This window comes from Schistocerca gregaria, chromosome 5 (genome assembly GCF_023897955.1).
Source record: "Schistocerca gregaria isolate iqSchGreg1 chromosome 5, iqSchGreg1.2, whole genome shotgun sequence".
Taxonomy (NCBI): domain Eukaryota; kingdom Metazoa; phylum Arthropoda; class Insecta; order Orthoptera; family Acrididae; genus Schistocerca; species Schistocerca gregaria.
The window spans coordinates 631,605,189-631,618,831 of NC_064924.1; the positions used below are offsets into that span (position 1 = coordinate 631,605,189).

At 42.8% G+C, this 13,643-nt stretch overlaps 1 protein-coding gene across 1 annotated transcript in view; it reads right to left on the reverse strand.

Moving 5' to 3' along the window:
- The window catches only part of LOC126272208 (BTB/POZ domain-containing protein 6-like), an 83,885-nt gene that overhangs the window by 28,810 nt on the left and 41,432 nt on the right, over positions 1-13,643 (reverse strand). Inside the window, exon 4 of the mRNA XM_049974892.1 lies at positions 10,799-10,935. Coding sequence (XP_049830849.1) covers positions 10,799-10,935 — 137 coding nt within the window. The remainder of the gene's footprint in view (positions 1-10,798; positions 10,936-13,643) is intronic.

The window sequence follows — 13,643 nt, forward strand, 5'->3', positions numbered from 1 at the left end:
GCTTTGGATAAAAATCGGGAGCGGGCCCCGGAGACCCCACTCATACAATGTGGGAAGGATATAATGTCGCCAGGTTGTGTCATATGCCTCACGTAAAAAAAAAACGACAACCAGGTGTTGGCATCTGGAAAAGGCTGTTTGGATGGCAGACTCGAGGGCCACAAGATTATCAGTGGTAGAGCGACCCTGGCGGAAGCCGCCCTGACATGGAGCCAGTAGGCCACGTGACTCCAGGACCCAACCCAACTGCCAACACACAATACATTCCAACAGCTTACAAAGAACGTTGGTGAGGCTGATGGGCCGACAGCTATCCACATCAAGCGGGTTTTTACCAGGTTTGAGCACCAGAATGATGGTGCTCTCCCACCACTGCGATGGAAAGATGCCGTCGCATCAGATCCAGTTCAAGATGACGAGGATATGTCACTTGTAGTCAGATGACAGATGTTTAATCATCTGGCTGTGGATCCAATCAGTCCCAGGAGCTGTGTCGGGGCAATGTGCAAGAGCACTGAGGAGCTCCCACTCTGTAAATGGGGCGTAATAGGATTCACTGTGCCATGTAGTGAATGACAGGACTGTCCCTTCCACCTGCCATTTGAGAGTGCGAAAGGCTGGGGGGTAATTCTCCGACGCAGAGGCTTGAGCAAAGTGCTCAACAATCACTTTTGAGTCGGTAGATAACACGCCATTTATGGTAACGCCTGGAACATGTGTTGAGGTCTGGTACCCGAAAAGACGTTTTATCTTTTACCAGACTTGGGAAGGTGACATATGGCATCCAATGGTCGAGAAATCTCTCTCCCAACACTCCTGCTTCCGTCGTCGTTAGAGAAGTTGGCGAATGCAGGCACGGAGCCGTTTAAAGGCTATGAGGCGCTCCAGGGAAGGGTGCCGCTTATGTCGCTGTAGAGCTCGCCGACACTCCTTAATTGCTTCAGTGACTTCCAGTGACCACCAAGGGACTGCCTTACACTGCAGAAACAACTATTGTAGTTACCTGCTCAACCATCACATCGATGTTAACGTGTGGGGGAGATTCAACTGTGACAGCAGAGGTGAAAGTTTCCCAGTCTGCCTTGTTTAAAGCCCATCTGGGCGTCCATGGGCCTGACACTGGGACAGTGACAGGAAGATGGGGAAGCGGTCATCACACACAGGTCGTCATGCACTCTCCAGTGGATAGATGGGAGAAGTCCTGGGCTGCAAATTGATAAATCAATGGCCAAGTAACTACTATGACCCACACTGAAATGTGTGGCAGCCCCAGTATTTATTTAAGAGGCAGATGTCAAACTAAGACAGTAAAGTTTCGACATCTCTGCCTCGGCCAGTAAGCACAGTGCCACCCCAAAAGTAGACAGGTTTATGGAGTTGATCAATCAGAGCAGCTAATACATTCAGGGGTACTGCACCATCTGGGGGAAGATATACACTGCAGACAGTTATTTCCTGTGTCATCCTTATTCTGACAGCCACATCTTTGAGAGGGATTTGAAGGGGCACAGTGTCACTACAGACTGAGATTAGGACATAAAGACAAACTCCACATGACACTCGATTATAGTTGCTACCGCTCCTGTAATATCACCTACAGCCATGGAGGGCAGGGGTCCGCATTGCCGGGAACCAGGTTTCCTGGACGGCAATACAGATAGCAAGTGTAAAACTTGACAGTTGCCATAGCTCAGCCATTCGGTGGAAAAAACCAACACAATTCCACTGGAGGACAACGTCGTCGTGAGGATGGGAAGGCATGGAACATTCAATGGGGCAGTTTACACCTCAGAGTCACCTGCTGCCACCGACTTATTGCCTGAGCCATCTATATCCATCGTGTCTGAGGGTCTGGCAAAATCTACATCCTCAGTGGACACCAGAAACTCCACCCTATCCTCAGACGCAGAGCTTGTAGGTAGCGGTGGTGTGGGTGCACCGCAATTTCCTTGGTCTTGGGGTCTTCTTTTTGGATTTCTCTCACTGTCTCCAGGACTGAGAATGAGCATTAAGTCCTACGACCAGCTGCTTTTGAGGCCTTCAGCACTGGTGGGTCTCATCTTTCCCACTAGCAGAAACCTGGAAAGGGAATGACACTAGGGACCCCCTCCTAGCGAAAAAAGCTGGAGAAGACTTACGATTCTGCACCTTAGTGGGGACGGATGTCCCCTGATGGAGGAGGGTGGGGGGGGGGGGGGGGGGGGGGTTGCTCATGAAGTAGATGGTATGGGAGCAACAGGGAGGGAAGTGCCCCCACCATCAAGGGAGCAGAAGTAGTCTTTTGGCTCTGAGAGGTGACTGGGATTGGCGGAGCTGATGGTGCCAGAACTGTTGTAGCGGCGACGTAAGACGATGTCATACGTACAGGATGCAGAGGTTCAAATTTTCTCTTAGCCTCAGTAGTGTCGGTCAGTCGGTCCAGGGTCTTGTACTCTATGATTTTTCCTTTCTTTCTGGAGAATACTGCAGTCTGGCAAGCAAGGCAAACGGTGCTCTCTGCAGTTGACACAGATGGGAGGTGGGACACATGGAGTATTGGGATGTGATGGGCATCCACAATCTCGACATTTGACGCTCGAAGTACAGCGGGAAGACATATGGCCAAACTTCCAGCACTTAAAGCACCGCATTGGGGAAGGGATATAGGGCTTTACATCACATCAGTAGACCATCCCCATAACATTCTCAGGCAATGTATCACCCTCAAAGGCCAAGATGAAGGCACCGGAGGCAACCCGATTATCCCTCGGACCCCGGTGGACACGCCGGATGAAATGTACACCTCGCCACTCTAAATTGGCGCACAGCTCATCGTCAAACTGCCAAAGAAGGTCCCTGTGAAATATGATATCCTGGACCATATTTAAGCTCTTATGGTGCGTGATGGTTACAGAAACATCCCCCAGCTTGTCATAAGCAAGTAATGTTTGCGACTGGGCAGAGGATGCTGTTTTGGTCAAGACTGACCCACACCTCATTTTGGACAATCCCTCCACCTCCCCAAACTTGTCCTCTAAAGGCTCAACAAAAAACTGAGGCTTCATCATCATGAAAGATTCCCCATCAGCTCTCGAACATACAAGGTACTGGGGCAGTAAGATCCGCTGCCAACCTTAGCCTGACGTTCCTCCCATGATGTGGCCAGGGAGGGGAACGATTTGGGGTCATACTTCTGTGTGTTTAATTGAGCCCGTGAACGCTTAGAGGTTACTGGTGTCTCACCACCAGCAAGAGATGATGGACTATACTTCATCGAATTTCATCTGCTCTGATGCCACCCGCTCTGACCAGGAGCCCTCCCCACGGGTGCCACCCAGTCACAAAAAAAGGCCGCCTAGCAGGATGGCCAATAATGGGTGTCCCAATGCCCCAGTGGGGATGGGCATCTACCCCTTGGCATACATGGGAGTTAATGGAGCAGGCATCAGCAGAGCGATCCTTGTGTGATCAGGGGGCTACAACCAACAGGGCGCATGGCGGCCCCACCACAACAGACTGGCTACCGTGCTGAATATCAGGTGCAAAGTAGTCCATGGTCATCGTCTACGCAGAAAGTGACACTGCATAGTGCATGGTGGAAAACGCACCCAGGAAGGTGTCCTCGCATAAGAGATGGAGAATGAGCGGGACTGAAATGCAACGACGAGAAAATGGGCTAAAGATCGAGAAAGTGGGCTAAAGATCTCAGTGCACAATGGACATGCTGCACCACGTAAGGTGCCCTTCCCCAATTGGCCTGCAGATCTTACGGAAAATTTTGAAGAACGGAGGTCAAAACCACTAGGGGACCATCACTTAAAGGCCGAAACATGTGAAATTCCTTTTAGTTGCCTCTTACGACAGGCAGGTATACCTCGGGCCTATTCTTACTCCTGGACCTGCAGGGGGGTTGGTGGTCAGGCATGGCAGACAAACGGCAAGCATATCTATGAGAAAGTCATGGCAGTATGATAGTGATAGTTTGGCAGCTTCTACATACAAACTCTCAACCAGGCTAGGGTGAAAGATGCCAGTCGCCAAATGGATGCCACGATGGTGGATAGTGTTGAGACTTGAGACAGCGTAAGAGGGACAGATGTGCAAATGCATAAACAAAACACCCATAGTCTAGTTTCGAACGGACAAGGGACAAGTACAAACAGAGGGGGGTGGGTCAATCTATACCCCATGAAGTACGATTCAGGACACATAGGCCACTGAGGAACTGCGTACAATGGGCTGCCAGGTAAGGCAGAAGGGAGAACAAAGAGAGTTTCCTATAGAGCAGGAGCCACCAGGAATTTCGTAGTTTCAAAGAATGGAAGAGTAACAGGCCCAAAATATAAAGACAGTGGGGAAACCAATAGCGCCCCCAGAAATTCATACGTACAGTTTTGTCACTGGAAAATGAAAGCCATTGTCATTGCTCCATGAGAACAGATGATTGAGACATCTCTGAAGATGCCACTCAAGAGGACAAGTCCATGGAGAATTGCAATAGACGGCAAAATCATCAACAGAAAGGGAGCCGCAGATGCTCAGTAGGAGACAGGCCATTATAGGGTTAATGGCAATAGCAAAGAGGACGACGCACAGGACGTAACGCTGAGGCACACGGTTTTCCTGGATACAGTTATCTGACAAGGCAAAACCCATACATACCTCAAAAACTTGGTCTTTTAAAATTCCTGAAGGAAATGGGGCAGGTAGCCACAGAAGTCCAAGGAGGATACCAGGTCTCGAGCAGGTGTCATAGGCTTTCTCCAGATCGAAAAACACAGCTGCAGACTAGTATTTCCATAGAAAACGACTCATGACATGGGTTTACAAAGTGAAGAGATGGTCAACCACAGAACAGCATGCTCAAAATCCACACTGTGCACTGGTTAGTAAATTGCAAGACTCGAGCCACCATACCAGCAGCTGGGCATGAATCATATGTTCCCTCGCCTTGCAAACACATCTGGTGGGAGAAATGGGACAATAGTTAGAAGGAAAGTGTTTGTCCTTACCAGGCTTAGGTATGGGCATGACAATGGCATCTTCCCAGCATCTGATAAATGTGTCCTCTAACCTAGGAGGGGAAAGTGTTTACCCACAAGAGAAAGGTTCTGCAACATCTGAATGTGAACATCGCCCGGCCCTGAAGTGGAGGATTGGGAAGGAGTGAGAGCAGGACCTAGCTCCATCATAGGAGAAGAGGAGGGTATCACCCAAGCCTCCTCCACTAGTTTCCGAAGGAAGAAGGTAGGGGGACAGTGGGTGGAGCTCAAAATCTCTGCAAAATAGTGGCCTAAGGTGTTGGAGATAGCAATAGGGTCCACTATAACATTATCTGCTTCTGTCAGGCCAGAAATTAGGGAATAGGCCTTGGCCCCAGACAGCCGTCGGGGGCTGGCCCGCACAACGGAAGAGGGAATGGATCTGTTAAAAGAACTAGTAAAAGAAATCCGACTAGCTTTTTTGCTATCCCAAAGAACACAGCGACACTATACATGCAACTGTTTATAACAAATGTAGTTTGTCATCATAGGGTGATGGTTGAAAACGCACAGAGCATGTCTCCGGGTGCAAATTGCATCATGGCACACCTTAGTCCACCAAGGGACCATGACACAGCACGGTAAAAAGGAAGTGCAAGGAATGGGACGTTCTGCAGCAGTAAGGATAACATTTAAAAGATATTCTACCTGGTCATCACAACTGGGGAAATGTTGGCTGTCAAAGGTCACCAGGGAGGTTTAAAGCCTCCAGCCAGCCTTAGGAAGCTGCAACTTTTAAACATGTAAGTGGGATTGGAGTCAGCAAACGGATAGCACACAGGAATGGTCGCTTGAGTACTTGTCAGAGAGAACAGACCCACCAATATATAGGGCAAGCTGAGTAGCGCAGAAGGAAAGGTCCAAATGGGAGTAGGTGTGCATGAGTCTGAAAGGGACGTGGATGCCTCAGTGTTAAGGCAGATGAAGTTAAGTTGATTGAAAAGGTCAACCAAGAAGGCACTTCTCAGGCAGGTTCTGGGAGAACCCCTAAGGGGATGGTGCACATTAAAGTCACTGAGCAGCAGAAAGGAGTGAGGGAGTGGTCCAATAAGCTGGAGGAAGTCTTACCTGGTGACACTGAACGATTGAGGGATGTAAACAGTACAGAGGGGAAAATGTCAAGAAGTGAGGAAGCAAATGCAAACTGCAACAGCTTGAAGCTGGGTAGTCAGGGAGATGGGTTGACTATGAGCAGCCCGAGTCCCCTATGAGATGGAATACTGTTCTCGGGGGAAAGATCAAGGATAGACGTGCAGCACAGAAGGGAAAAGATGCATCAAAGGCTGGGACCCCATGGTGGCCAAGCACGAATCCGCCAAAGAGCGGCAAGCCCCTGGAAGGTTGAACCACCCTTCCCTAAAATTCTCCCGATATACCGAAGTCGACCATTCACCTTCCCTACCACAATTCTCACATGCTCATTCCATTCCATATCGCTTTGCAACATAATGCCCACTGACGTGACTGTGTCAGGCAGGACGCTGTATCCAAACATTAAAGGTTTGTTTTTCCTACTCATCCACATTGACACACATTTTTCCACATTTAGAGCTAGCTGTCATTCAACACACCAACTAGAAATTTTGTCTAAGTCGTCTTGTACCATCACTCAAGTTCAACACCTTACTGTACACCACAGCACCACCAGCAGACAATTGCAGATTGCTGCCCAACCTGTACACCAAAACATTTATGTATGTAGAGAACGACTGCGGTCCTATTACAGGATGTGTACGTGGACAAAGAAAAAAAATTCCCGGATTTCCCGGGTAAAAATACACTTTCTCCCAAGTGAAAATACACTTTTTCCATGTTAAGTGACAGTATACTCTTCCTCGGCACTGTAAAGCTCACCAATCCTTTGAATGTTTCTGGTTTTATATACCAATGTAGAATTTCCCGGCAATTTATAAAACGAAACTCAGGGGGGAAAACACGTTTTGAAAGATCCTTGATGTGCAGCAACATGTACACTGGATATTTTCTTATTATGAAGGTATAAATTTGAATTCCACCAAACACTGCATGTCACTTTTCGAAGCATTGAAATTGAGATTGCGATGCACTTTTGTAAGCCAGTCATGGCTCATGTCCTGTGATCTCGTCCCCTGATGACAGCATAGGACACGTGATGTAGTCAGCCAATAGCAAGATCAATCTTAAGAAGTGTGAACACGCAAATAAGAAAAGTTAATGGTTTAAATTAAGATCCATCACACAAATGGGCCAGTAAAATTTTTAATAACGACGTAAATGTTTGATGTGGGCTCGAAATTCTTCTAAATGGTCGTCCTCAAAGAAATGATTTTTAAATGAGAGTCAAACGCTGTGATTTAATAAATTCATTGTACATTCTCGCACATAGTTCATCTCGCACAAAAGGAAATTTGCTTTGAATGTAATGCTTTTCAAACCACCATTCGCAATATTTTCCAGCGACCTGTTAAAAACAGGTTCGTTCCAACAGTTGCAAGAGAGTGCCAGATAACGGGCGTCACCACGCTTGCGCAGCTACGATTACGCAGGAAGACCATATGTAAAACATTAGAAGATCTTACATTACGTCATAAAAGAAATAAGACATCAGAGGATACTTCAAGAGCATCGGAATTTTGTGAACCATACTAAAATGCATAATTCAGCTTAAAGTGCACATTCGTATGTCCAGATTTGGATGTAAATGTTCTTGGAGTACCAGTAGTGTATTTTCTCGTGTTTGGTTCTTTATTATGGTATAATGCCATACATGCACTTGAAATGCAGCGAACAGTTGAAACTAGCTGATAGTGTGAAATTAAACACTTCGTTTCAAATCAATTGACTGCCTCAGCAGAAAAGATTAATAAAATCCAAATGTCTTTAGCAAACCGACAAAAATAACTTCATTGTTCTGCAAGGCGATTAATGCTTGACTTTCAGAAAGGTGGAAATAAAATCTGAAACTAATAACATATTTTAGTCTACCGTAATTATGCGAATGTATTTTAATTCATTTGATAGCTCCCGGCCACAAAAATCTGTTTTATCATCATTTAACATGAGAGCAATAAACAAAGAGGAAACAACAAAATCACTAAACATAAACACAGGTCACTTGGAGACTACCCACCTCTCCACCACAACTCAGACAGCTCTGTGCATCAGCCCCAGATGTACTATATTTCTGAACCAGGGCAATATCAGGTAGTGGTGCCCAGTCACACTTCTGTAACCATAAGCAGGAGAAGGTACTCCTCACACGCTACTCAACAGTTTATGCGCAAGAGCCTGCTCAAATGAATCTAATTTAAATAGTTGTCATGTCACACTCATCAGAGGCAATTGTTATGTTGTTGTTATGAAGCATTGCAGTCTTCCTAAAGCCTTTGACACACTTTGCTGTTAGGCAAACACTTGTATGTGCACTGTGTTTTGTTGTTGTACATGGCGCATTTCCTTTGCAACATAAGATTTATTTTGCCCCCCCCCCCCCCCCCCCATCGTTCATTTTTTGTTGCTGCTGCAGTAGTGGGATACAGTAATATCCTTTGTTAAAGTAGTGGTCCTTACCAGGCAAAATAACAAAAATTTAACTGAAAACTGAAACAACGAAAAATTGTCGGAATTCTAAACAGTTCCTGGGTTTTTCCCAGTATTCTCCCGGATGTCCCGGGTCGTAGACACCCTGTATAACACTATCACCCTGGGGCACTCCCAACAATACACTTATCTCTGATGAAAACTCACCACTGAAGACAACATACTGCGTTCCATTTCTTAAGAAGTCTTCAAGCCATTCACACATCTATGAACTTATTCCACATGCTCGTACCTTCGTTAACAGCCTGCAATGGGGCACCGTGTCAAACACTTTCTGGAGATCCTGTGTGTTGCTCTTCATCCACAGTTCCCAATATACCATGTGAGAAAAAGACAAGCTGAGTTTTGCACAAGCTATGCTTTCTAAAACCATGCTGATTCATGGGCATAAGCTGCTCAGACTAAAAAAAGTGTATTGTATTCAAACTGAGAGTGATATTCGCAACAAATGCAAGCTATATTCTTTGTAAATCTGAACTGAGATTCTATTGGACCTGGTAATTTACTTGTTTTCAAAACCTTCAGTTGTTTCTCTACACCAGGGATGCTTATTACTATGTCATAATTATCACTATTCCTTCATGTTGGATGTCATCCCCAATGGGGATGACAATCTTCCAACAGGCTAAATGTCCATGTCACAAGGCCAAAATCATGGTACTAAATTCCCTTACCCTGTTCTGCATTTAGATGTCAGACTTACTTTTTTTGTTTTTGCTGGTCTGTTTGTAGTGCATTGTCAAGGTGTATGCATAGTTGTTTTTGATTTTTACCTTTTGGTTGGAACTGTTCTGTTGATACTACTATTCTTTTTCTCCCTCAATACTGTGGAACTCGGATACAGTGTTGATGAATTCAAAACAATTGTTTCTTTATTGTCTATAATATTGACACTTTTTTCTGTTAATGTTTCTTGTCAGTTGGCTGTGTATCCAATCAAAAACTTACACGTCTCACACATAGATGTATAATATTTGCTGACAACAGCAAACATCAATACTGTTGCTAAATGTGAACGATTATTTTTCAACTTGGAAGTTGAATTTATCATTACTGGAACTGGTTACGAGCAACAAAATTCAGGAGATCTGGTCCGACATTTATTATTTATGTCAGCAAACTGTTGGGTAGGTGCCATGAGGGGACTATTCTCAAGGTAGTTATTGCAGCCATAAGAATGCTCTATTTATAATTTTCTCAACATGTTGTGGTTTAGGATTGTCTTGTATTATTTTCCCCTTCTTATATTTGCCTTAAACTGTAATTGCTTTTCTCTTCAATGAGCCTTTGGATTTTTAATGGATCTGCTAGACCTTGTTTCTAGCAATGAAAACCGCTTTTTCTGTATGTGTAGTGATTCAGTCATTAACATAAATGATACTAACAATGTTAATATAAAAGAGCTTTGGGTGGAATTATCCTAACCATACAGAAATGTTAATTTGAAACTGTGCCGGAAGTAGCTTCCTATACTTCTGAGTAGCCAATGGTGCTTTCTTTGGTCTCCTGAATGGTAGTCTTGGTTTTCCTCCTGAAAGAATTCCTATATCAGTCTGTATCTGGAAACTGCAAAGTATTGCATACATCCCCCTAACAGTAGAGTAGTATTCTTTATTCTACACACACACACACACACACACACACACACACACACACACACACACACACACACAGAGAGAGAGAGAGAGAGAGAGAGAGAGAGAGAGAGAGAGAGCATTCTCAAAGATGGCCTGAAGGTTCTAGTACACATCCTGCACCAGAGTTCAAATACAGTGAGCCAACTGGTCTATCTATTATTATTATTTTAACACACATACACCTTTCAATACTGCTCTATCTGACAAGACGATCCACAAATAATGTGGGCATTTGGGTTGAGATGGTCATCATCTTTATATATAGAGGTATTCTTGAAGCTACGATAGCAAAACAACACTTCATTGCCATCATAAAGAATAACATGTTTGACAGACGAACTCTATAACCTCTTCCTTATGTACATGTCACAGTGAAATGTCTCCTTTGTACAGTAACTAACTGTATTTCCTTTTGTCATTTTTAAGTAAAAAATCAATCTGGGCAGATATGAAATTGTGAGACACAAGCAAAATCAAAGTGCTAAAAGCTTGAATTTTTTTCTGTGCATCATTCATTTCAGAAAAACATTTTGTAGTTACACACTGAATTAAAATACGTACTCAAGCAAAGCTTTGAATGCTTCAGGTTGTACATCCAGTATAGGTATAGGCTCATCCTTCTCCGGCATACCTCCAAAAAACATTGCCTCAAACACAGGACTTGACATGGCAAGAAACAGCTTGTGAACAGAAAACAACTGCAATAAAGAGAAACATTTTGTTTTTGAAAGATTATGTAAAGAAGTTGTATGTGATCATTTTATAAGTAAAATATGCACCAAAATTTCAGGAAAATACTGGAACTGAAAGAAAACTATGTCGATAAGGGCTATTTCTGAAATGTATGAAAACAATTACTTAGTGTTATTCATTAATTCACATGGTTTATTTCTCACTATATGTAACAATGCGAAGAACACAATATTTGTTACTTCAAACTATTACATAAATTATATATATCTTCTTCAGCCTTCCTTTTCTGAAACACACAAAACATCTTCCCCCCCCCCCCTCTCCCCCCCCAAAAGAAAGTTATAAAGACTGTCTTTAACATTAATACAATGATATCAGTGCACACAGATTCTTGTCCATGGCTTCCTTCACAACATACGCACAATTTCTTGCTGCATAGATCTCTGGTTTCTTAGACCTCTTGACACCTACCTGAAATACCATTATTTCTATCACATAAACCAAGATAATTTTTTTATGCTATGAAACCTAGAACAGTGTCAGAAACAACATCTAACAAATCAAAAACTCACATTCCCTCCCGAAAAATCAGCTTTCCTTTATTGCAAATACCAACATACTTGCTCCCTCACTCCCCAATGTTGTTCTACCTCACTCTACGTTCTTGTACAACTAAATTCTTCCTTAATTTTTCCATAACTGTGTACCCTGCATTTCCCCATACTTTTTGTCAGATATTACCCTAGTAACTCCCGTGTCATGTTCTCCATTTAGATGTCGGACGCCTGCCCCCTTCTCCATCACCCAGTTTCAGATGAGCAATGAGCATGTCTTCCCTTACCCCTTTCCCTGATGTAATCTCACCACACATTGTGTGCTTTCCATTTTTCCACCACTCACCACCATCAAACACAGTTACTAATTTCTGTCAGAGTGCAGCATATACAATTTTTTTAGTGTTTGCTGGTTTATTCGCCATTGAACTTCTACATTATTTTTGACAGGATATGATAGTCAAGTACTTAAACCAGCGGTTGCTACAACCAGTACTCTGTCACTAACTTTTACAAGCATGATTGGGGTATGTAATGTAATGTTCCATTAAGCTGATAATCCACAGTCAAATTTGTTACAACATGAACATTTAAAATTATAGAGCTAACTCTGCAACTTCTCATTGTTAAGAAATGTGATAACCTAACCATTTGATCTATAACAATTTAACAAATCCATGAGCCATTTTCTATCAGCACTTTCTTAACATCAACATAATTATTAACTAATGTGGAGAAAAATGTCGGCAATGAAAAGCAGCCCAATGTATATTTCGCTTGAAACAGCATATAACTGTATGTCTTTCTTATTCATGGGTCTGTTAAAGAGTGTGTATTTCAACGAACAACAACTTCTTGAGACATTTCTCCTAAAACAAGCGTCATGATAGTCTTGAGAATATAAGCACACATCTGAGATCACAACCCAGTGGCACTCAGTCTGCAGACAGCTAGAGGCTCAGATGACTTGCAGAATGGGCCAATAGGCTGACTGATAAATGGAGGTGTGGCATTCTACTCACGGTAAACAGCAACAGTAAACAACAAAAGAAAATTCATTCACTATATTTTAGCTGTGTCATTAATTTTGCATCAATAGGAATAAGCTGTACTGAATGCAGTTAAGTGCACATTGATGGAAACGAAGAGAAATAAAATGGGCCTAGAAATTGCAATGTTGTATTTGTTACTATTATAGCATTTTCAAAAACTGAAATAAATGGGCATTATTTGTCATATAAAGAACCGTGAAATATTTTAATCCTGGCAGGTATCAACTAGTAGCTCCTCTTCTTTGCCAGTTACTATATAGTTCAGGTATAACCAATAATGACAGTATGTAACTCATTTTTTGGGATTGAATGATATTTTTGTGTGTTTGTTGGGCATAAAATAAGTAAATATTGCATTATGTATTCAATTGGTTTTCTTTGTAGTAATTTTACTTAATTACAGTAAGCACTAACTATCCGAATACTGATCAACTGAACCACTGGTTAACTGAAAGTACTGCAGTTGGAAATTCAAATTTTTAGGTAATTTTGTGAGACTGTGTTTATTCCCGTAGTTGTAAAGTATAATCTTGCACATGGAAATGTCTTGTTGCTGACTGATAATGCCCACACCATCCTTCAGAGCTTTCACCTTGAAAAAGAGAATGAAAAATTTAAGTTGTTGTTTGTCTTAAATCATTACTTCAGTCGTAGAACTTCTACAGAAAGATGTTGGTATGTGTGGTACTCATTGGGAAGAGCCTGAAAAAAAAATTACAGCAATTGTACAAGGAAACTGACTAGAATGATGTGCTGTACACAAGTATTTCACATAATTATTGATCAAACTTTAAATGCTGTGATAATCTTCTCATTAAGAGGTATAATGTTATGTAAATGGTTTAACACAATGAGACAAGTACGCGTCTCGAGGCAGCATAACTCACTGCGCAGAAATATCCTGATTTTATTCTTCTATTATTTGAAAATGAGAGCTCTTAATTAGCTGCAACACACTTAAACATAATATCAACCCTTTACGAAACATTTTCTCCTTGGCACCCTCATAAGATGATGAAAACAGAAAAAAGTTTTTTGCTTACTACATGTTTGCTGTTCAGTCAGTAAAACTGCCACTTCAGGCATGATGTTTTAATTTATAACTTC